Below are 24,393 nucleotides of genomic sequence, written 5' to 3'. Positions count from 1 at the left end.
ACCAAGTTTTTCAGATTTATTACCACGCCTATCTTTATCTACAGTATGAGCTAAATCATATTTCACAGTAAAGTAACGCTGACATGCTAATCACCAGTTCAGAACCAGTTCACCTCAGGACTTCTGCAGACCAGTTGCCATTATGTTTTTTTTTTTTAACTCCCAAAGAAAAAAAATGGCCTTTAAAACAAACAAAACCCAACCCAAACAGTCCCACCCCGCTAAGAGAATAGACATTCTTTGTAGGGCATCGTCTGGACCAAGAGCTGTGCAGCCCATTATGCTGTTACGTAGAGGCAACTGGTGTTAGCTCTGGCCATGCTTGTGTCACTCTCTAATTAGGCTTTTGCCTTTTTGAGGAACTGGCTGAGGCGAACCAGCTTTACTGCTGCCTGGTACCCAAGTTAGTTCAGATACCGTGCAACAACACATTTTCTGTACAGATATATGGTATTTTCAGGGTTTGAATCTACTAAATATATAGAAAACCCATGACACCATTGCAGCAGTGGTATATTTATTTCTTCAAAAAAAAGCATGGGTAGTTTAAACGTGCAGTGGTCTCTGAGGTAGCTGTGACTATTTCTCTCCAAATAAACCTTTCTCAGTCCTAGGAAATGGTCACTGCAAATGACGTATTCCAAAACTGATTTTTATGGATTGCATAATTTTCATTAATTAATCCAGTCCATAGATTTATGTGCAAATCTCTGTTTGACCATGTTATTTCAGGTGATGACCGGAATATTTCTGAAGTGTATGTGGCTGGAAAGCAAGTGGTTCCTTTTTCAAGTTCAGTATAAATCCATTTCCCTTTTGCAAAATCTCTGCTGATCGTTCTGCATCTGATTTGGAAAAGATTGATTAAACGCAGTGCCTGATCATCAGGAGTGGCACCTCATTTTTGTTTAATGTTTTAGAACTTGCAAATATTTTGTTAGACCTTTCAAGAATTATTTCACCAAAATTGTCACCATCTATTTAAATGTCTCTGTAAAAATAGCATGTGTGCATTGATAAGGGATTTGGTAAATTCCTTAATTAAAGAAGATACCTGCTGTTCCTTTTAATAATAGTGTAGGAAGCATTACAAAGAGCAATGAGACTCTCATAGTCTATAGTGAATCTGAATTTAAAAAAAGCCAGTGCTAGTAAATTGATTTTGCAGATAATGAATATCATAGAAGAATGCAATTTCCATAATATTATCATCAAGTATGGAAAAATCAGTGACCTTTTGGGGCATTTAGAACATTTTTGAGTTTTCTTTAGGAACTATTTTTTTAAAAAAAAAATTTAATATAAAACATTACCTTTTTTTTTTTAAGAGAAATTAGGTAAGAAGTGTGTGTTTATAAATAAATAAAGGTCCTTATTATCAAAGAGTTCAGATTTGCCATCATGTAGTCAGACAGAAGAGAACTGGTGGAAGAACCAAATAAGAAACGGGGCATTAGTCACAGGGAGATGGGCTGGGGGAGTGGAAGGGCTGCGTTGCTCTCTGATGCTGTCAGCTGAAACTGCATTTCTGCAGATTTTGTTCCTAAGTCTAGATCAGCCTGATCTTCCACCCACTCCACTGAATTACCTTCAGCTGAGCAACAGCTGAATGCAACTTGCATTAAATTAGAAGCAGGCATTAGGCTATCTGGGCAGGCTACTTGATGGCAAACAAATGAAGAGGTTTTTCTGGACTAGAGAGAGTGCTCCATTTAGGTCAGCCTCCTGCAGAACCTTCCTGAGCTCATTTGCTCTTGATTGTTCAGACAGGACGATATGACATCCTTTCCCCTTTCTGTAAGGGAAGTGAGCAGCTTTCAAAAAAATCCAAGAGAAATTGGCTATTCCTGGCCATTATGACCTTTGACTTGAGGTGGGAATTGTCACTGGAAAAAGCATCTCAGCTTTAATGTGCTCTTTTGTATTTTTCAACATGGCAACTGTAATTCCAGCCCTGTACAATTCCAGGTAAAAAATGTGCCCTTTTGTTTCAGAAATCTGTGTGACTTCCTTTCTTAAAAAGCATATTTGCCTACTTTTTATCAGAGACTTTTTTTTTTGTGAGATTTGTTTGAGGAGGGGTTTGCTTCTTGCTTTATTATGTTTCTTCAATGCAAAGGATGTAACTTTTAATTTCAGTGTCAATAGAGACAATATTGTATCGAGTTACTGTAAACGTGTGTTAGATATGGTATTAAGGCCTGCTTCAAACTCCTTTGATTTCACTAAGCTTTGTTTCACACTTTTATCTCACTGCCTGGGGATATAAAGGTACAGGACTTTCCTCTGGTCACTGTACCAAAGTCTTATTTCGTGTCTCTGTCTGAGAGAGTGCTTGGCCCAATGTCACTGATAACATTCTGATTTTAAATGCATTTTCAGAGCTTACATACTGTTATGGTTACACCTACATGAGACAGCGTAGTGTCAAGTGGAAGCGTAAAAGCTAGCTTGGGCACTTAAAGCAGTACAGTCTTTTTAGTGTCTTGGTTTGGTTTTTTTTTTGGTTGGTGGTTTTTTTTTTGGTTTTTTGGGTTTTTTTGCTGAAGCCGAGCAGCCCTTCTGAAGAGCAGGGGCTACTGGCTTGCAGACACCACCGAGCGCAGCGGCACGGCTTGCTCGTTGAGAGCTGGCTTGGGTATCTTCGCAGGGCACTATACTGAGCCATGTGCTTGCAGAGGTACAGCCTTCGTATACATTATGTTCGATGATTCCTAAGACTTTAGGAGTTAAGATTTAAGGATTAAGTTTTCCACATTCCATCAGGTTGTTTTCTTAACTGTTTTTGCTTTTCCTGTGTCCCAGTCACCTGCACAGTAGCACACTTGCTTGGCAAATACAATCTTCAGTCTTTAACTTGTTTTCCTGATTCAGGGACCATTTTTTTTAATGAATTTTGACATGAATTTAATTGACCAAATTTCACGTTCCAAAACCAAAGATCTGTGAGACACATGTTTTAATCCTCCCAGTTACTGTTTGAAACTATTTTTAGGAAGTTGCATGGTTTGGCTTGCCTGCAGGAGTGTTTTCTGGAGTGGAGAAAGATTACACAACCTTGTGTACAATGTATGTTTGTGCCCTACTTCTTTGCTTCCAGAGCAAAGAATTAATGCTTTTATTTTAGTGGTAGTCTTAACTGTCCCTGACTTCATTGTTTTCCCTCTATTTTGCAGCGTTGTTAAGAATGGGAATCAGCATTTCTTCTGGAAAGATCTGTGGGGGAGGAGGGGTTGCGTATTTGCACACTGGGAATACAGAAAAACTTTAACACTATACTGCTGGCCCACTTACAAAGGGACTCCCTAGGATAACTGCTGATGATGAGCTTTGTATCTGAATATTGTCTGCGTCATGAGCAGTTTGATTCTTGTTAAATTCAGGCACAAGGTAGGAACTCAGCCTTTTGATTACAGCTTTACTAGTGCCTAGCACCCAGACGCTACCCAGACTTAGAAACAGAGAATATTTTTTTTAAGAATCTCAGTCGGAGGAGGAGCTCTGCCTGCAGATAGTGCCTGGGCTGCCTGCACCACCCTGCAATGCCCAAGGTCAGGAGGAGTGAGGACCAAGATGGATAGCATTGCATTAAGTGTTGAGGTGCTTAAGGGTAAAGGAAAGAAGCCTGAATTTGATGTGAAAGGAAGCCAGTGGAGGAATTAATAAAATAAACCCAGAGGTACTTTCAACAGCAGCATCTTAAATAGAATTGAATGGAGAAAGACTGTAATGCCAGAAAAAAACCCCTGAAGTCGGGTCCTCTGAGGTGGTCTCTAAAGCTTATTCAGTGCAAGATGGCTCACGCACAGAAACTTTAAGGTTTTAGGAGATATAGAGGATGTAGTAGCCAAACTTCTCTGGAAAAAAAATTTTGGGAAAGTCACTGTGGATCCCACTGTGAAGTTTCGGTCCTTGGGACTCTCTGGCTACGTGTAGATTGCCAAGATACTTGTTGCAGTAGGGGAGGATCAGTAACTGCTGAGGCTCGTACATCTACACTATATGCAGCTTAAGACTGCATATAGTCTGTTTCCTTGGCTAAATGTCCCCACTGCATATGCAGTTTGAAGCAGGCAAAATAACCGGTTCAGACTCTTTAACGTCTCTTTTAGAGGCTGGACTATATTTGGCATGCAGCTGAGCTTCCAGTGTAGTTTCTTCCAAAATAAACTTAATCCTTGTGTACCAACCCCCCCCCCCCCCCCCCCCGCAAACTGAAACAAGGTTCAACAAGGGAGGATGATTGGGAATTCACTTCAGAAAAGCACTACTGTTTCAAACCAAAATGCTAATGGCGGCTAGGAATTGGAATATTCCTCCTCCATCCTCATTGTCACAACTTAGTAGCTGAAGGCAAATTAAAGCAACCTCCTTCCCTCTTCCCCCCTCTTTTCACCTCTTCCCCTGCCTCCTCCACCCCCCCCCCCAAAAAAAAAAAAAAGTAAAAATTAGACAACCAAATACCAAGGGGACATGAGTAAGTGGAAGAAAGGGATAATTTTCAGTTAGTATAGATTGACACAGCACTACTGAGTTAAGATAAAACCTCTGGAAAAATGTTCACGCAACTTTTTCCAGATGTCACTCCCCATTAGCTCTCTTGCCAGATTGTGGGGATCTTTGTTTCTTAACGTGTCTTTGTGTTCAATGTTAGCACACTATTCAGACAAATAAAAAACCCGATAGTTTGTGGAAAGCTTGCTTGTTGGGATATGCTTAATGTGTTCTATGTTCAGAGGAGCACTTATATATTATAAATGGAATGTATTTGAATTACTGTTACATGTTGATCTCATTGTATTGCTTCAGGTTTTGATTATTAATGAAATGCTAGTAAGTATCGCTATGCATTATGCAGAGTTATTTGAATTATTCATGTATAGCAAGTGGAGTTCTGCACTTTAAAATGTTGCCTTGGCCTAATGTTTATATTCATTCTGTCTTTTTTGTGCAATCAGAAATCTTTGTAGGGGAAAAAAATTGTGTATTCACTGTACTGAACATTTTTAGTATTGTAAGTTAACTTCCTGTTAGAAAAAGAAATGTTAAAATGACCCTATTTAAAAGTCTGTGGTCTGTGCCTGACTATACACTCATCAATGAAAAAATTATAATGGTATTACGAAAGCCAACAAGAATAGTAATGTTTTAATTTAAAAATATTTACAGAGAAATAGATTTTTTAAAAAATTTTAATCATGATTATGCAATGCAGATTAGCAAAAGGTAATAATTCTTGGTAAAATATCTACTGTTCTACAGAGCAAAGGAGAATGTAACTATTCTTGATCATACATTTAAAAAGAATACGCAAGTTTTGAAAAGTAAAAAGCCCAAGTTCCTTCAAAGAGTACTGTAGTTTTAAAAGGAAAGATATTAACAACATTGCTCAGACAAGCTGTTTAAAGGTATTGTTTTAAGCATTTCCAGGAACAATCCATAACAGGTGATAAGGTGGACAGCATTTAAAATACTGGATTTGTATGAATAAACGGTACCGCTTATCTGCAGCCCTGTGTGTAGCAGTGGTCAACTCATCTCTAAAATGATAATGTACAAGTAGAAGGTATTTAAAAAAAAAAAAAGCCATGAATTTGAGAAGAGATTTGAAAAGGGTGGTAGCAGAATACAAAACAATGCAAAGTAAAAAGAAGCTAGACAAGAGCAACTCATAAAAACAAGATGACAGGTCAGTGAAGTTTTAGGTGGGAAACACTCAGAAAATACATTTTCAGGCAATGTTCCATTAAATCACGGACCTCATTCCTTCTAGAAGTCATTGAGGCGCAACAACTGAGCAGATTTCCAAAGCAGTTACTTACATGCTTAACAATCAAGCCCAAATAATTGTAGCTAATCATAGCATCATTATAGGACATTTTTCAACCTCTACTTTAAGATTTAAACCAAAATTACCTCTAACTCCAGAAGAAACCTAATGTGAGGGCACATTATGCTTTATTTCCACGTGTCCTGTGAAACATGACGTTGGCCAGGTCAGAGACTGAACTAGTCCTGTCCCGGGGAAGAACCTCTGCTCCTGCATGTCCCCTGTCCTGTGCCTGGTGACACAGTGATGGCCAACACAAGAAGACAAGCATCTGGTGTGACTAGAATAACTGAAAATAAGCGGTTTTAAAAATCAGGTTGTTTTGAAGTTAAGCACACTGCAGAGTGCACAGCGTGTTTTAAGTTACATGAGCATATATCTAATAGTGAACTTCTAGATACTAGGAACTTTGGCTTTTGACTTTTTTTAAAGCCCTTGTACTGTACATGCAACAACTCATGCTTCTTCTCTCAGCAGAGAAGCCAGCAAATGGCATCTGCAAGGCTGGCTGTACAAAAACCAGTAACAGCAACAAAAACAATTCTTGGGAAGCCAAAAGGACATCAGCAACATCAACAACAATCTGTTGTGTAAAGTTAATAGAACTATTAGCTTTTATTGAAAGGCTGAGCAATGTTTTTGGAGGGCAGCTTCCTGGAAATTTCAGTGGAAATTTTTTCTTGGAAAATGCCCTGAATCAGAGTGTGCTCTGACCAATGATGTCCCCTGTGGCTTCTGGAGAGGCAGTAACTTCTGTCAACGTGAATGCAATAGTCATGCCTAGGCACACACTTCCTTCCCCAGTCAGGACTCAGAAGTATGTATTCGCTTTAATTCTGGGTTTAGTTTGTGGTTCCTCATACGTTTGGTTTTAGTTTGAAAATAACTATGCTGAATGAGTGGAGGTGGGAGAAGGAGAAGGCTAGAAGGCAATCGCACACCCAGGGCCTAACACTTCAATTCAAAAGACTTGTCCTGTCAGGTAGATGTTGTTATGTTTGCATAGCTCCTAGACTCAGTGATTTGGCTTAATGACTTGAGTCAGCTGGTAACAATTAAACCCATCCAAGACCAGAGTGTAAACTGTGAGCAGCTGACAAAAACATAAAAATATTTTACCTTGATCTTCATTTAAGTCATCGAAGGCTTTGCTTAGCCAAGTGCTCCTAGGTGCATTTAGGTACAAAAACTCCTTGGAGAAAACCCTTCAGCAGCAGTGACCAGTGTTAGTGACAACTGAATGCTTTGATCTCTGTGTCCTACCTGGCCTTGGGGCTTTGGAGCTGGGTTGTGCATTCCTTTAAAAGGCTTTGCTGACGAAGCTTTTAGAAAGTGGTTGCACGCACTCCTTAGCTGAGGAAGTTTGCAGCCCTCGCTTCAAGATGAACCTTCTTTCCCCAAAGGAGAGTTCACACCTCACCGGAGTAAGCTTTTCTGATTCTGGTCTCTGGTCTGCTTGCCGCTTGTTGTGCATAGGCTCTGGTTCTTTCGTTTGTGAAAAATGCCTAACTGAAGTTAATGTTGTTGAATTTATCTTTCCTGTTGTACTCGTGTAGTTTCAAGGAAGAGCAATGTATTAAAAAAAAAGTATATGTGATTTCCACTGTTCTGCTTGGTTTTGATCATGCTAAATGAGAAGCCGTGTACTGTTGAAACAAATAAAGAGGCCTTGCATTTACACCAACCCTCATCTGTGTTTGACTTTGGAGGAGCGAGAGAAAGGTGCCAAGCTGACCAGTGAAGATTTACAGTGAAGACCATAATATACAGCAAAGAGTTGGAGATGCACAGAGCTTACCTGTTCCCTGCGGAACTCAGGCACACCCATTTACCATTGTAAACTCTGCCTAGTATGCCTGACGTTATTTTCTGGGATCATTTTCCAGATTCAAAACTCCTACAGCTTTTGATGTATCTTTATTACCAGCTTTGTTGGCTTGATAAATCGAAGCCAGTGCTTCAGTAACCTTTTTATTATTTCATCTCTGAGTATCCTGAAATGTTTTCTTCTTGTGCGTGGCAGCAAGCATAGAGAGTCACGTGTCCTTCAATGTGTTTTTCTTCACTTGCTTACTTTTCAAAGCTTAGGCATAAAAATGTCCCCAATCTAAACAGCTCTGAAACTCACCAGAAGTGGATTTCCTTAAAATAAAAACTACCACAGGAGAACCACTAATTACACACCAAGCAATTATATGCTGAAATTTTGAGAATTATGTGCAAATTGTTACCAATTTATACAAAGTTATGTGCACAAGAAATAAAGCTGTTCTGTATTTTTATCAACCAACTTACCAGCAGAAGTCATGTAAACTACAGAGAAAAGACAAGGGAAAGAAAACTTTGTTATAGACTACTGTTCTTAACAGAAGTGCCCATTTAGGCTTTCAGCATAGGAATTCTGCTACTTACCATTTTATTTTGGAAAATAGCAGTAAGAAATGCCTTTATGACATTTTGCTGGAGTACTATATTGAGACTTACCTATTTAAAGCAGTATAAACCCCAGATGTGAGCACAACTTTCATGATATAGAGGGTTTGTGAGCCAGTTTGAAAATTTGAGAGCCTTTGGGCATGTTGTCGGTAAGTCTGAAGCCACAATTACCTGTTTCACTACAATGAGTTGATGCAGGCACAGGGTGCGCAAGCGAACACAGAATTTGCAAGCTTAGAAAAAAGTCATTGAATAATCACGAACATGTTACCAGTGTGATTTTCATCAGTCTTCTCTCATGGCTATTAAGAAGAATACAATAATTCTTCTTGGCTTGGGATCAGATACCAAATCATTTATAACTGAGCTTAATAGGTTTATAGTTCATGAGTTAAGAGCATAGTTAAAATGTGAACTGAAGGTTGCTTGCCCTATGCTTGGACTCCATAATTAGCTGTCTTCCTTCCAAAGCGATGAGTTTGTGACTGCATTCTTGTATTAATTCTGATTAAAACTGTCCTTTAGGAATTAACCTAAAAATATGGCCAGAAATGCCATGAAATCCACATGAAATATGAGTGGTACCTCTTCCTTTCATATTTTGACCTAGAGGTGCCATCTCAAAATATAAAAGGTATTTTGATTCTTAGAACCTGGAACTATTAAAACAGTAGCTAAAGTTTAATCTCAGCCCCCATTTAAACAAATCTCAACCTCCCAGCACACTGGCGAAGGTTCATAGTTGTAAGAAACCAAACTCCCCTGACAATTCATACAGAATATCAATTCCATCTAGCTGTGGGCAGCTCGTTGCACTAACTCGGTGCTGTAAAAATTGTTCCCTGAGCTTTTATTTTTGAGGAGGAGTCACCATTGTTGTATTTTTATGGCTTGTGAAACAGCAAACAGATGTGCCAAATGAGAACAGCGCTGCCTTGCAGCACACGCCAGCCGGTGCTCAGCAATCCTCCCTACCCCAGCTGAGGGGCTGCATATGTTGGGGGCATTTCCAGCATTGTTATACGAAGATTCACACGGTCCGAGGGATAATTGAGGGAAAAGAGAAGAGTTTGTGTGAAGAAGATGCCATTACAGAAAGAGAGATTCACAGCTTTTTAAGCCTAGACCTATAAAGAAATCAGCTATTGCAATCCTCTGCTCTGACCTTTCCAGGCCCTAACAGAGGGGTGACTGAGGCATCCCATGAGGCCATGACTTCATCCCATACACACCTGTGGGGCTGAAAGTCTCAGTGAAAGCCAGGACATGCACAGAGTGAGTTGGAGTGACCAGCACTAGAGATATTCCAGGCACAGTAGGTAAGAGCAGCTTGACACCATGCACATGCTGAATGCTTGTTGTCTTTACTTATTACGGGGGCTTGTTCCCTCATAATAAGCTTGTTCCCTTGAGTGCGGTGCTGTGCTGAACTCTGTGCTAACAGTTTGGGAGGTTGCTTCGACAGCCCATTGCTCAGCCAGCCTACACGAGCAGCCCAAACTCTCACCCGAGACTTGCTGGAGAACAGGGAGCTGGGTACAGTTTCCTGCACTCCCGGGCTGGTGCCCACATCCCTAGGGCACCCTTACCTCAATGCCATCTCAAACTGTCAAGAATAAAATGAAATTCAAATTGCTGTACTTGCACTTTTTTCTGAAACAAAAGCCATCTCAAAGCAGTTCACGTGCAGAGACAGCTCTTGGCTGCACCTCTACTTGATTTGGGAGCTGCTGCTGCCCTGTAGCAGCTGCCACATCTGGCTGTAGGTGCTGATGTGGGACTGTGACAAGTGAGGAAGCGTGAGGTGGGACATGGCATGAGTAACCTTCATAAACACATGCACTTCAGGTTTTTTCTCTCTTTAAAAAGAACAGTGGTTGGTAATATTACCCCTGGTTTGTAAAACCCTTTGAGGAGTTGCAGGGGAAAGGGAAAAGGAAGAAAGTAAGGGAGAGAAAGGAAAGCAAGAACAAAAGATATAATGAAAGGAAGAGTGGGAGGGGAAAATGTGGAAAAAACAAACCTCTTGGTTTTTCCTACTGAATTTCCAAGGCTGTATCTTACAGAGGTGCTTTGGACCAGTGGGAGCAGCCCAGGGGTATGGGCAATGGGGAGCAGGCTGTGAGCGGAGGGCGGTACCTGCCTGCGCTGCAATACCCCATCCCTGCACAGCCCCTCGTGTCACTGCAGCATGTCTCCTCAAGGCTGGGCTGCCAGGGCATATACAGTCTTCCTAGCCCCCTGGTGAGCCACTCCCCTCTGATAATGCCCCCTCACAGTATCACGTGCCATCACCTTTCGTCAGCATGTCCACACCTTCAACGTACATTGCATCACCTAAAGAAGCAGGTGCTTGCAAGCAACATGCAGCCACTGCCCTACACACTTACTACCATTTCACACTTTTGACTCCAGTGACATATAAACCTTCCATTAAAACATCTGAGTCATACAGAGAGTTGGAGTAATAACTGAAATCCACAGTAAGTATGAGAGTCTTCGGTGCTACACTGACAGTTGTAGTACTTCTTTGAACAGTCCTCCAGCCTCCTTGCAGTGTTGAGATCTACATTGCAGAAGAGGACACAACCTGCCCAAAGGAACACTCATTTACTTGGTGCTTAGGTCATGAAAATTGCATTTAAATTAAAATCACCACACCACCACCAACAAAAAAACAGTAATGTGGACCCTCTAGAATCTGTTGAGTTACCTGCTGGTTATTGTCCAAAGAGCAGATGCTACACGGGCTGCAATGCTGAAAGCTACGGCCTGTGAAAGCACAAAACACGTGCTGAACTCATGAGTGTGTGAGCCACTGGCACCATCATACATGTGGCTGCAGGATCTGTGCCAGGCTTTGTGGTTGAGCTGCCCTGCAGGACACGTAGCGGTAGGCTCCAGTGTGTTTGTGCTTGGAGCTGACCCTCTTTAGGACTTTCTAGGTCTTTCCTGCAAAAAAGTGATTTAATTTAAAGTGCCTGGAATTGGTTTGGTAACCTTTTCCTGCACAGAGAGATGCTGCTGGGTGAGAAGAAAGTAGATGCAATTTTAAAGTGATGAAAAAGGAAGCACACAGTAAGAGCTGCGGGATGGGAGAAGGAATGGTAAAGCCCGTTTCTACCTTTCTGCAGCCTCCTGTTCCCCATCTGAACACATCACAATTGCAGCTCACCTTTAATGCAGACTCATGGAATTTTATTCTAGATTATTTTTCCCTTGAAAGACTGCTCAATGATGGCCTGTGAGCTCAGGGAAGTCCTTTACAGGGTCACAGCAGCACCAGGCCGATATAGCGATAACTCCCTCCCAGATTAGTCCCTTTCAGAAAAGTTAATGTGGTGAATTTCCGAGAGGGTGGTTTCAGGTGTGGAGTCCATGAAGGCAGCAAGTAAACCACTGGGACAGTGAGGTCCAGGGCACCCTTCCCACTCCTTGCCTGGGCACTGACCGGGCTTGGGGTCACCCAAAATGATGGCGGGGATTTTCAGAAGGAGTGCCCTCTGGGGAGATGGCACTGTAGAATTTGATCAGTTCCTCACCAAACACGTGGCCACCTACCCCTGGTTACCCTAAATACAAACAGCGGACACGGGAAATTATTCTTCCTCACAGTCAGCAACATCAGCTCAGCTTTTCCCTGCAAAAAGAGCAAGGCGATTGCCCTGCTTGCAACATTCAGCATAAAGCTGCTTGTAAAATTCAATGATGTGAAACATTTTCTGGTGGAAAAATGTCTTTTGACAAAAGTGTTATTTCCAATATTTCATCAATTCCAGTGGAATTTAACCATCATTTAAGTAAAAATGTTCTTTGGCAGGCATTTTTGCATCTGGCAAGATGTTTCCAGCATGAGGTTCAAGTGAAATAGTTCGTATCTCTGAGCAACCAAGTGAGGTAACTACTCAGCTGAGACATCACAGGAGCAGTGGTTTTCTGTATCCCTGCATCAGTCTGGAATAATTTTTCTGAGATGCTGAAAACCAGCTGCTCCTATAATTAGTTCATGAAGTGTCACTTCTAGGCTATCCACTAAATCTAGCTTAGGCTGTTAGCAGCAGAAAGTTGCTGCAAGCTAATGGTTGTTTAGTGTCCTCTGCTAACTGAAATGCAACTGAATGAATAGAAAAAAATATAGCAAAAAAAAAAAAAAAGAAAAAAAGAATGAAAATAAAATTTCACCCATTGCAAATAGAATTTCTCCTGGCAAATGTTATCTGTAAATCCTGCTGGTTTTATTAGGCTGTTGTGGGACTAACTAAGCATCAAGGTGACTTAACAACCCTAGCTCCTACACAATGCCTCTTCTGTGAATCCACAGAGGACTTCAGCCATCACACTGATGACCCTGGCCCTTTGTTACGGTTTAACCCCGCCGGCAGCTAAAACAACCACACAGCCTTTGCTCACCCACCCACCCAGTAGGATGGGGGAGAGAATTAAGAAGAAAAAGATAAAACTTGTGGGCTGAGATAAAGACAATTTAATATGACATAAAATTAGATGATGATGATGATGATGATGATGATGATGATGATGATAATAATAATAATAATAGAACATGCAAAACAAGTGATGAACAGCGCAATTGCTTACCACCTGAAGCTGATGCTCAGCTAGCTCCTGAGGTGCACTGCCCCCTGGCCAACTCCCCCAGTTATATACAGAACATGAAGTTGTATGGTATGGAATATCCCTTTGGCCAGTTTGGGTCACCTGCCCCGGCTGTGTCCCCTCCCAGCTTCTTGGGCACCCCCCACCTTCTCATTGGCAGGGCAGTATGAGAAGCTGAAAAGCCCTTGACTGCTGGGCAACAACTAAAACCATCAGTGTGTTATCAACATTATTCTTAGCCTAAATCCAAAACACGGCACTATACCGGTTGCTAGGAAGAAAATTAGCTCTATCCCTGCTGAAATCAGGACACCCTTCCATCTTCAGACCAAAAAACCCCTACCCCATTCTCATTTATTTAAAATAATTGATCTGGGAAAAACTACAGCAAAGGGGAGTGGGATGTGGAACCCCAGAGCTTTTGATAGTGCTACGTTCTTCATGTGAAGAGCGGGTATGTCCTTAATGGCACACTGGCCACTGCTCGCCGCATCCATCCATCCTCCTGCAGGGATAACTGTCCTCTTCCTCATGCAAGGTTGTAAAAGGGACTGAGCTGGGTCAGACCAAAGGTTTATCTAGCACAACTGTCCTATTTCTAGTAAGGTTAATAAACACGGACATGAAGGAGGACAGCTGGACACAGCATGAGCCTTCCCTCATAGCCTCCCCTGCTTTCAGCCAAGAAGTCAAAAAAGTTTAAAGCCAACACTGCAGCAGGGAAGTTTGGTTTAGCTACTTAGCTTGTCTAATGCCTTTCTGAAATATTTACTTTTCTGCTTTCTATAACATCCAGTGTTGTACCTGTTCATTATGTGTTGGGTTGCACAATCATTTCTTCTATTTGTTTTAAACTGATTGCCTAAACACATCCCTGCTTCCCAGACTGCAAGCTACAGTGAATAATATAGTGATACCTCTTCCTCCACTGTCTTTAAAATTGGTTTCAAGGAAAAGTAGGAATGTTTTGTGCTTCTTATCATTTTGGCTTGGATTTATCAAAAGGGTGTTTTCATCTATTTATTTTGCAATTTGGTTTGACAGAGAAGGCTTGGAGCTGGACAGCAAATTACATATCAAGTAGGCTGGGCTGGTTTCACAGAAAGCATGAAGTAACAGCCAGCTCTACCTATTCCCCAGAACAAAACAGACCATTTCACAGACCTGGAAGCAGCAGAACATTTTGTACATGTTGTGCAAGGGCCAAACAGCTTAGGATTTGCCTGCTGCCATGGAAATGTCTGATCTCTCTGTGCCAAGGAACTAGATGATCTTTGAGGTCCCTTCCAACCCAAACCATTCTGTGATTCTACAAGGCTGACAGGCAGGTTGAGTTGGGCATTTCTGAAGGATGGCGTCAGATGCAGGGCTGGCCAGACTTTAGAAAAAATGTTGTACAGCTAACTTCCTTGTCTTAATCCAAGATTGACCAGCAGTATCAAGTGTCCATGGTTTCTTCCACCCTGTACAAATGTGGTGCGTGGGATGAGAGTCCCAATGAAGAAGAGAGCAGTAATTTATGCCAGGCCATAGAAAGAGGGGAAAGAGGCAAGAGGAGGATATTTCCTTCATCTCCACTGGCCCTTACATAAAACCTAATTATTAAAAGATATCCTTTCTGACAGAAAAGGAGTACAATAAGAAAGAACATGGTTATTTTACCCTCCTAATAAGGAGAGGAACAGGCACCATAGCTGGCAGCGCTGTCACAACTCCTTCCAGAGATGTTTTGAGAGTTCTTGCTCAAAGATGATGTGCTGTCTGTGAGCACTACCAAAACTTTATGTTCTGGGACAAATTTAGAAATCTGCATCAAACTATGGACATACTTGAGCTCCGACTCCAGCAAATTCAAAGTTAAAATAACTTGACTGCAAATAGATGCACAAAGTGCAAAACATCCCTTTGGATCATTATTCATACTCACTTCTGTTATTCACATGAGCGCTCAGAACAATTGCATTTTTTTTTCTAAATTGTCCTCCAAGTACAATTAGGTAATAACTAATACCATAGTGACAAATGTGGAATGGATGCATGCATGGATGGATGGATGGATGGATGGATGAACTGCATGATATTAGTATATAGCAAGGATAAGCATTTGTAACTTGTTTTCTAAACCTAAGATTACCATGCAACCCCGACACTCTCATAGTTGCAAAGACCATGAAAATTTCAGCTGGCCTTCTTTTGTGGAAGAAAGTTACAAAACCAAGGTCCTAGACACTGCTAAGAAATACTTTGTAATAACCATGGCAGTCCTTTAATAAGACTTGTACACTAGAGTGCAAGAAAATTAGTACAGCTCCATTGCTTTTTCTGTCTTTGATAGAGCCCAGGAAATACCAGCTGGACACTGCTGCTTCTCTGCCAAGAGAGGGGATATAATGATATGCATGTCTCTTGGCCTTGAGGATTCACCTGTGTCCTGGTCTCGGCAGAGATAATTTTCTTTCTGACAGCTGGTGCAGTGCTGTGTTTTGGATTTAGGATGAGAATAACGCTGATAACACACTGATGTTTTTAGCTGTTGCCCAGCAGTCAAAGACTTTTCAGCTTCTCACACTGCCCTGCCAATGAGAAGGTGGGAGGCATGCAAGAAGCTGGGAGGGGACACAGCCAGGGCAGCTGACCCAAACTGGCCAAAGGGATATTCCGTACCATATGATGTCATGTTCCATTTAAAACTGAGGGGTGGGCTGAGAGGCTGGGCAGCTGGGGGCCTTGTGCAACAGCTGTGGGTCTTGCACGGCATCGACTTCGGGTGGTGAGAAATTGTGCTGTTCATCACTTGTGGTGGTGGTAGTGTTGATTATTATTATTATTATTATTATTATTATTATTATTATTATACTGTTTTTATGTCAACCCACAAGTTTTCACTTCCACTTTTCCGACTGTCTCCCTCATCCAGCTGGGGGGAGTGAGCGAGCGACTGCGTGGGGCTCAGCTGCCAGCTGGTGTAAAACCATGACAAGCTGCAAGCTCTGCCCCTCTCTGGAGAAAAGAAAGCCACCACTGACTGCTTGCAAAGGTCTATGCAACCTGCTCCGATAGGCAGTGAAAGATTGCATCATATTGATCCCCTCTGTAATGTTCATGCTGCTTTGGGAGAGTTAAACTTTTCTGCAGGCATAATTTTACAACCACTTCCAGCCTCAACAACATGAGAAGATGCTTATAAAGGGGACTCTTGCCTGTTTAGCAAAGAACGCTGCACCCTAGTTACTAATATCACCTAAATAATTGCTTTGGGTGTTTCTGTTATTTAGCCAGGCTTCTAAAGTGTTAATTGTATGTGTGATATTAGTTCTAAATGCACTGAACTGTCTTTTGCATTTGCTGAGATGGTGACTCATTGAGTTCACTAAATCTCTACATGTTTAACTCCAAAGTATGGGGGCTGAGCTAATGGATTGCAAAGACATATTTAATAAGCAGATTCCTCCACTGCCCCCAGAAATGCATACTAATAATCAGACAAAATTAAATATGAGCATGATTTGCGTGGTGTCTCTCACTGGCATAAATAGCTCCTGCACTCCCCTCTGCATTTTCCTTGGTCCATTTAGTGTACAGAGGGTGATCACCTTTAGGGAACTGTGGCTTTTTCAATACTAAAATAACAGTCAAACATGACACCAGAGGTTAAAATATTTGTACACTGGACTTTGAGACTGCTATTTTAACATTTTATCATATCATTATAAAAATAGAACAAATGCTCTTATTTATTGCTATTTGCATGTCAGATCACCTAAACATGATGTAAAATTCTCTATAAAATCACAAAACAGGACAGAAAAGTACTCCCTCCTTTCCCTGACAAGAAATAATTTCCTTTGCCTTCCCCCGCCCCCTTTTTTTTTTTGGTCATGTTCCCCTTGCAGTTTGCATGGACAGCCAGGAGAACCTTAGCTGTAAAATCTCACAAGTCACGTCAGATATGGGCAAGATGCATGTGGAGGCACTGTAAAGGACAATCACATATTGCAGAAATTCTATCTTCATTGCTTTAAAGGAAGAACATCACTTTGAAAATCAAAAGAGGAACCTGAGACACAATGCTCCCTCACTGGCAGCTTGCAAGGCTTTGTGTGGGCTTTGGCGGCACGTTTGTGCCTTGCCTCTGAGTACAGATAAAAGCGAGGTCAGCATCCCTTGGAGAAATTCAATCTTCCCTGGCACTTGCAGCGAGCGTGGGGGGTATAAGACTGTTTGTGCTGGAGCAATGCTAGTGGAGGGGATGCTGTCCTGCCCTTGTGCAGGGTCAGCTCTGCCTGGCCAACCTCAAGCATTTTCTCCATCTTTTGGTCACTTGCCCAGCACCCCGGGGACCAGCAGAAGCAGTGCGATGGGCACAAATGCTCACCCCTTTGCAGTGCAACCTGGCAGGGGCTGGGTTGGTCTAGGCAGGGTCTGGCAGCTGCCCACATCCACCCACTGCTGAAACTCTGCATCCAGCATCACATCATATGGTGTGGCACCAGCAGCCCCTGGGGTGCCGTGAATAACCCTGCCCTTTGGATAGCCTTCTGGGCTACTCGGAGTCCCTCTGAGCTCTGGTGTTCAGCAGGATACAGTCAAAGTGGTCCAATTTCATGGTGCTGGAGCTTGGCACTATCAGTGCAGATAAAATAAACACACCTGCCCAAAATATTTACTTGACCCTGAAACCTTGTTCTGGTACTAACTGATGTGCCTGATGATTTCTGTAACTAAACAAATGGGCTAGCTTTGTCCTTAGTTTGCAGCTTTGGGAAAGAGGAACCTCAAAATACCAGTTAGTTTCTTTTATTTTCACTTCCTTCTAAATGCAGTTTCCTCATACTGAAATTCCTTGTAAATACACAAGGGGAAGAAAAAAAGAAAAAAAAAAAATCCGTTACTCAGATGCTGAGTCACTGGAGGGAGAGGCTTGCCGCGGCTGGAGGAGGCATTGCCGGGAGGGGACGGGATGGGCTGGGGGTGGCTAATACTCCCACAGCCCTGCTAGCCAGCCCGGGACTGCTGGAGGGGCACGGGCAACCCAAACCAGGCTGTTGAGAGGGTCGGCAGCTGGGACTGCCGCTCGCACGGCGACGGCGGTGTCAGGGCTCAACCCGCAGCAGGGTGACGCTGCTGAGCTGTCCTGGCCACCCGCAGGTTTTGTGAAGTGCCGGGACCTACCGGGCATCACCTTCGGATGTGTCAGCGGGGAGCGGAGGCACGGGGAAGGCTGTGGTTAGCCACAGGTTGTTTTAAGCTGAATCAGACTCCCGAGCTGGTTGCGTTACTACCTTTGTGGGCTGCGAACGGCTCTCTCCTTGAAATAAGAAACAAAAAAGCTATACGCTATGCTCGTGGCTGTAACCCTGTGTGCACAAAAGGTTTTAAAAAAGCAAAAGTGTGCACCTGTTATCTAAAAAACCCACAAGACTTCGCTTCTCTACATGCAGCGCTCAGATAACTCACGTGGGAGACTCGGGGTCAGGGATTTTCACATTCAGCCCTTATCTAGAACAGAGCTGCGTGCCAATGAGGTGTGTTTGAACAACAGACTTTAAAAAAAAAAACCCACAATGACCAGGTTTGGGAAAACACAGGGATTTCATACAGTTCCTTTGCCTGTATGCCACCTAACTAAATTGTATTTGGTTAAAAAAATAAACAGAAGTCAGGAACTTAACAGATGCTAGTAAAACATGCCCTTAAAAAAGGCATAGTTAGCAGAAAAAAAAGTGGAAGTTACCCTGACTGCTTAGGACTTGCAGTCAATAGTGACATTCTTGTATCAGCTTTTTTAAAAATAGGGCTCTATTTGTAGCCCAAACCAGCATCCTACTTATACTCAGAAGCAGGCTGTGCATATATTAACTTACTTTCTCTAGTACTAATAAGCTCCACACAAATATGTTCTTGGCATAATCTTTTACCATGGTTAGTTAAAAAATAACGCTCTCCCCAGCAACTTTTCAAATTATGTGAACAGCTTTAAGAAAATCACAGAGAAGTTTGCCTCAAACTGCTAAAAAGTGCTCCCAGGAGGAGAGGGGGATGAAATGAAAGAGGAAAGCAAAGGCCAGCTGGAGCTGCTGCAGGAGTTAGTTATGGAGTAAGGGTTTTCTGAGGTCTCAGAGCAGAAGTGTTACAGAGTAAGGGTATTCTTGCCTATTGCTGCTTTCATTGTTTGGCATGGGTGTGACACAGTTGTTTCCTGAGCTGAAGTGTCAGCAATTGAAGATTTTTAATAGCCTGAGCAAGGACCATGTGTGGTGGTGGGTGGATTTTAACCTCCATAGAAGCATACTGGAGTACATAGATATTTTGGGGCAGTGTTTTCTGTAAGGTAAAACCAGAAACAGTTACCTCTAGGCTTCATCTGGTTTTATCCGCTAGTACAATGCGATGGAGATGTGGTGCCTGCTCAGGCCCCAACCAAAGGGCTGCTGCACCTTCCCCGGCCCTCCCTGCACTTGGGGAGGGGGAAAAGCTGTTGCCACCTTAGAACTTGGGGGAAGCTGGGATGCGGCAGAAGCACCCTTGAAGAGGCAAGGAGAGCTGGGTCTGGAACCTGGTACTGTTACTGCTGCTTTGTGCAGCCACAGGCAGTTTAGGACAAGGATGGTGTGCTCATCCAGTGCAAGATGGGCTTGATCCACACTTGGGGCATCCCCAGATGTTGTACCTCTGCTCCTGGTAGCATAACTCACCCACCTTCTCTGTTATCTGTGGTATTGCTCTTTAAAATGTGACTTTGTAACTTGGATCACGTGGACAAAAACAAGTCAGGGAGCAATTGCGTATGTTAGGCGGGAGAGGGTGAAAAGCTAGGGCTGTAGGTGAGTCAAGCAGCTGTTGGCAGTAGCCTGGTAATACGGCTCAGCTGGAGCGAGGACCACAGGGCTGTGTCCTCGCTGACCCCTTCCGTGCTTCGTACTCGCCTCTGTGCATTTGGGACAGCAACCCTTAGCCACCATCCTGAAGGGCTCTAGGAAACAAAGAAGAGGGCTGTAAAAGTCCTAATGTTATTATTCACTGATATAACCTTTGGTCTTCAGCAGCTATTTCCAGATGAGTGTTAAATGCCTCTATTTACTAGAGGCTGGTTGGCACTGAGAAATGACTCTGTGCTGACCTGTGATTCACCCTCACCAGATGACAAACCGTTAAACACAACAAACTCTGCTTACGTGAAACACTGAGTAAATTAACTTGTACCTTGAGGCCATTTCCTAACATAATATGATTTCCAAACTCTGGCTTAGAAAATCTTGCTGAGGAGCCAGTGAACTATTCCCATTGTTGGTCCTTTATTTATTGCCAGGTGCTTACATGCAAGAGACTAAATTACTAATATCAGCAAAAATATCACCTTAAATCAAATGTAAACTCATTTCTGCAACCTGCAGGTTAAGGGCTTGGACTCAGCTAGCAAACCTCGAAGCCATGATGGCAAATGCCAACCTTTGCATCACTACTACATGCTTGAAACTACCAACCAAATCATCTCAGCATCGAGGCCGAAACTGCAATTCCTCAGCAGCCCGTGCAAATCTGTGTGTGGTGGTCTCACCTGTCTTCTCCTTCCACTAAATCTGGTACTCGGTGAACTTTCCATGAGCTGTTGTGGTGACTGAACTGGTAGCAAAACATCCAAGTCTTTGGTCCTACAAGGTCAGTCAGGTGAGCTTCTAGTAGAAATATACAAATCTGTATGGATATTATCCATCAGATGAGTCCAGTCTAGCAATCAAAAGAACCAGCTCAGTCTCCCTCTGAAGACTGTAACCAGACTGAAAGGGATCAAGATTTTTCCAGGGTCATAAACCTACTTTCCCTTCATAAATCCCATGCTACTTAAAATATAACTAAGGAAAATCTGCTTTAGCCTAATCCTGTTTAAACCTAGTCTGACCTGGTCTCCCAGAAGCATTATCAAAGTCAAATGGTCCTGTGCACAACCCATTTCACAGGCTCCCTTGGGAACTTGGGGCATATTCATCATGTGCCCAACTTCTTGCTGACCTACTAAAGTAAAAAAAATCTACAGTAAAAATGCTGTCTGCTCAAAGAAAACCCTCATCAGCAAATAAGGCAGGTTGGGTTGGTTTTAAGCAATATAAATGTACACTATGGTAAAAAGTAGATAAACAGGAACGAGAAACAGTGACTTAAATTGCTTTTCTTTTTCTCAGATCTGTGCTACAATCTTGGTAATACTACATGTGAAGATTCACAGTGGGACTTCATCCTGTCTCAGTATATTGCAAAATCACCAATCAGACAAAAATATTAGAGAGAGGCACTGTATGTCTTTGAAGATGAAAGGTCTGAGCTGCAGGGAGCATTTCTCCACCTATATGTTTGCCATGCAGTAGCTCAGCAAACATCATGTGCTTCTAACACCTCTCTCACAGAAGAGTACACCAACAAGCTGATAAACATCATCACCGAAATGCTTTCAGAAAACAAAATACATTAACTACATGTAAAGACCACTGTCAATGAAATCTGAAAATAAAATCACCCAATATAGAGAAGTCTAAAACCATATCTCTAAATATGCCCAGCTGACATTTCATGACACCTTTCAGAGACTGGATGAAGGGACTGATACCTATGGCTACAGTGGGAAAACAAAGCTGAAAGAGAAAGGTTCTGCTGTGAGTGGGGCCCCATACTGAATTGTGGCTTCAGTTTATCCTTTAGGTCATGTTGTCTCCATTTATATTGATTTCACTATTGTACCATCAGCAGGAGCTAGAGGAAGAACCTGAAAACACATGAACCAGAAAGAGCAGGTTAAAAGTGACTTACCATCAACAGTGCTCACAGGCCTATCAAAACAACCTCAAAAACCTAAAAAAACCCTCAAGCAAAGCATTTTAAAACTGTTTTTTCCCTAACAGCAAACCAAATCATGGTGAGGCTGACTGGCTGTGGGTATGGAGAAGAGTAAAAACAATTCAGATGCAGCTGCATTTTAAAGTAGCTTAGCAAGAGAAGCAGTGGGCAGCTAAGGTGTCCTGAGTTCAGTTAGGTAAGTACATCTGGCTATCACCAGTCAGTAACTCTAACTCTTTCCTTGCATTTCAACATTTTTCATGAGCAACAGCAGCCTTGGTGGTTCATTTAGCAAACAAGGCCCTGATGTATCATTAGGGAAGGTTATCTTATGCCGATATTCGGGCTGGTCTTACACAGAGACGGTCACTTTATAACTACAATATATGACATTGTGAACATCAGGCTTGCATTCAGGTGAATCCTTTGAGATATGGAATATTAACTGGAAGAAAAGTGAAAAATATGAAGTCATTTTATATTTCATATATAAAATTCCTTGATACATACACAACCACCTATACATATCTAAAAAAACCCCAAACATGCACAACTATTAAAAAAGCAAACAAAACAAACTAAGAACTTGCTCCACAGTCACAGTAAAGTAATTGAGAAATGTTGTCACCTGTGTACAGATTAAAAATAGCATCACGCTGCAATGGTAGTTGTTTAGTATTAGAGACACCCTGATGGGAACTCAGAAGGAAGGGGGCTCTGGAAATGCCTTTGCTTGTCACGGACCATGAGTAACCTCACCGTGAAACACCTGTAGAGAGGGAGGGACATCACCCTACAACCCTCTCAGGTGCCCATACGGTCAGTTAAGTGCAAGACTTAACCTGCCTTGGGTCAGGGCTAATTACAGAATATAGTCCACCCTGCATGCTTTTACTCAGATGCAAGAGTAGATATAATTATCCTATTTATTTTTTGTTTTCTCTCCATAATAAATAAACCTCAGTTTGTGATAAGCAGGCTTATTGCTACTTGGGAATAAATGCTGTGAGCTGGCAGTAGATACAGGGAGAAAAAAGCTAGGACTACAAGATACAGATATCGTACACTTAGGGGGCTTGAGTCAAAATAACATTCACATGAGAAACCCAACTTCCAACATCGCTACAATACTGTAAGCCACAAGCTTACAGGAAAGAAACACTCACCGAAATTAAATTGGCATTAAAAAAAATAAATCTGTCACCTACATCTTACCATGTAGTACAAAAGGCAAGAGTGAGACACAGCATCTTCAGGAAGCTGTGACTGTAGTCGTTTCAATAATCAACACTTTTTTTTAAATTTAATGGTACAGATTTGTATCTACACAAGTAAGCATTCGAGCCAGTGTTTTGAGTTGCCACTGTAGGTGTCAATTCTTGCATTTATTTAAGTACTGACATCTTTAACAGTTTTACACCTCTATTTTCATTTCATTTAAATCACAGGCTGCTGATACTCTGCTATTTTGCATCCCACATGCCAAGACTTGCTTCTTCCACTGAATTCAATTCTTTCTACGAGTCAGAAATCTGGTCCTTGGTTCTGTTTCGTTGTGCTGATGTGCCCTTTCAGACAGAAAGGGTCTCTGTACTTTCTTCAGTCTAGCAAAAAAACCCATCCCCAACCCTGTTTCTTCTTTGGCAATCACTGAATTAGTACTTAAATGGGCAATTTAAAGCCTGAAGCACATTCTGCTCAAGTGTTTACAGTAGATTAAGTGGTAACTCAGGGCTGTGAAATGACCTTTAATGCTCCCTACTGTTAGATGTTGATCTCGCTGTGTTGATAACTAACCCTCACAGAGAGAACTTTGCTCCTAGATTATGTTTTAACGTTTCCACAGGTAGTCATTCATTATTTTTCCAGCTCAAGTTTTACAATTGTTCCCCTCAGTTAACTTTTGTCATTTATTAATTCCAATGGCATCCAGGTACCTTCAGGTGTACTGCTAGAGCCCTTTGTGTCTCCTGAATCAGAGCGCAGTCCATCAAATTTCCTGGGTATTTAATTACAAAAAAGATCAAAGGAGTCAGTAATAGGTCATTTGTGAGAAAATGCATTTTCATTGTTTGGCTGGCTGAGCAACTAATAAAACAAACATAAAAATTACACATCTATAGAGAGAGGAAAGTTCCTTTTCTTACTGAATGATTGCTACTTAACACACCTGAATACCCAAAACAAATTAATTTCCTTATTTGCTGCGCATTTCCTCCTTCAAGCACAGGCACCAGGTGATACTGTAGAGCTGCTTAGGAACACCAAGAAACTGACATGCATTTTGACTCATTATAGACACCAGACAAAAGTCAAATCCTTATGAAATATCCTTGGAGTGACTGAGACCAAGACATGACAAATACAAGTGTCTTAAGACATGCCCTTACACTTGTGAATAATGACCTTCCTTCCTAAACATGTGGCAGAGAAACTTTATCAGAAGCACATTCTCAAAGGGCTAAGTACCAGGAAGATAGTCAGGGCTTCTTGAACCCATGGCATCCTCATGAACCACAACCAAGGCATCTGGCAGCTCATCAGCTTTACGGCAACAGATTGCGAACACCACAGGAAGCTCATTATTATACTCCAAATTTTGGGTTTAACGCTAACAGCTGTCACTGTAGTGCACAGCTGTAACACTAGCTAGTATTTCACTAGTTAAGTATTTCACAAACTGA

General features: G+C 42.1%; 1 protein-coding gene across 2 annotated transcripts in view; it reads left to right on the top strand.

Moving 5' to 3' along the window:
• GDA (guanine deaminase) overlaps positions 1-7,514 on the top strand; it is a 33,026-nt gene extending 25,512 nt beyond the window's left edge. For both annotated transcript variants that reach the window (XM_054809111.1, XM_054809112.1), the window contains exon 14: positions 733-7,514. In XM_054809111.1, the coding sequence (XP_054665086.1) occupies positions 733-803 (71 nt within the window). In that variant the 3' untranslated portion in view covers positions 804-7,514. The remainder of the gene's footprint in view (positions 1-732) is intronic.
• Positions 7,515-24,393: the final 16,879 nt, after the last annotated feature.

The sequence above is a fragment of the Grus americana genome, chromosome Z (assembly GCF_028858705.1).
Source record: "Grus americana isolate bGruAme1 chromosome Z, bGruAme1.mat, whole genome shotgun sequence".
Classification (NCBI taxonomy): Eukaryota; Metazoa; Chordata; class Aves; order Gruiformes; family Gruidae; genus Grus; species Grus americana.
This window is presented reverse-complemented; position numbering and strand designations above follow the sequence as displayed.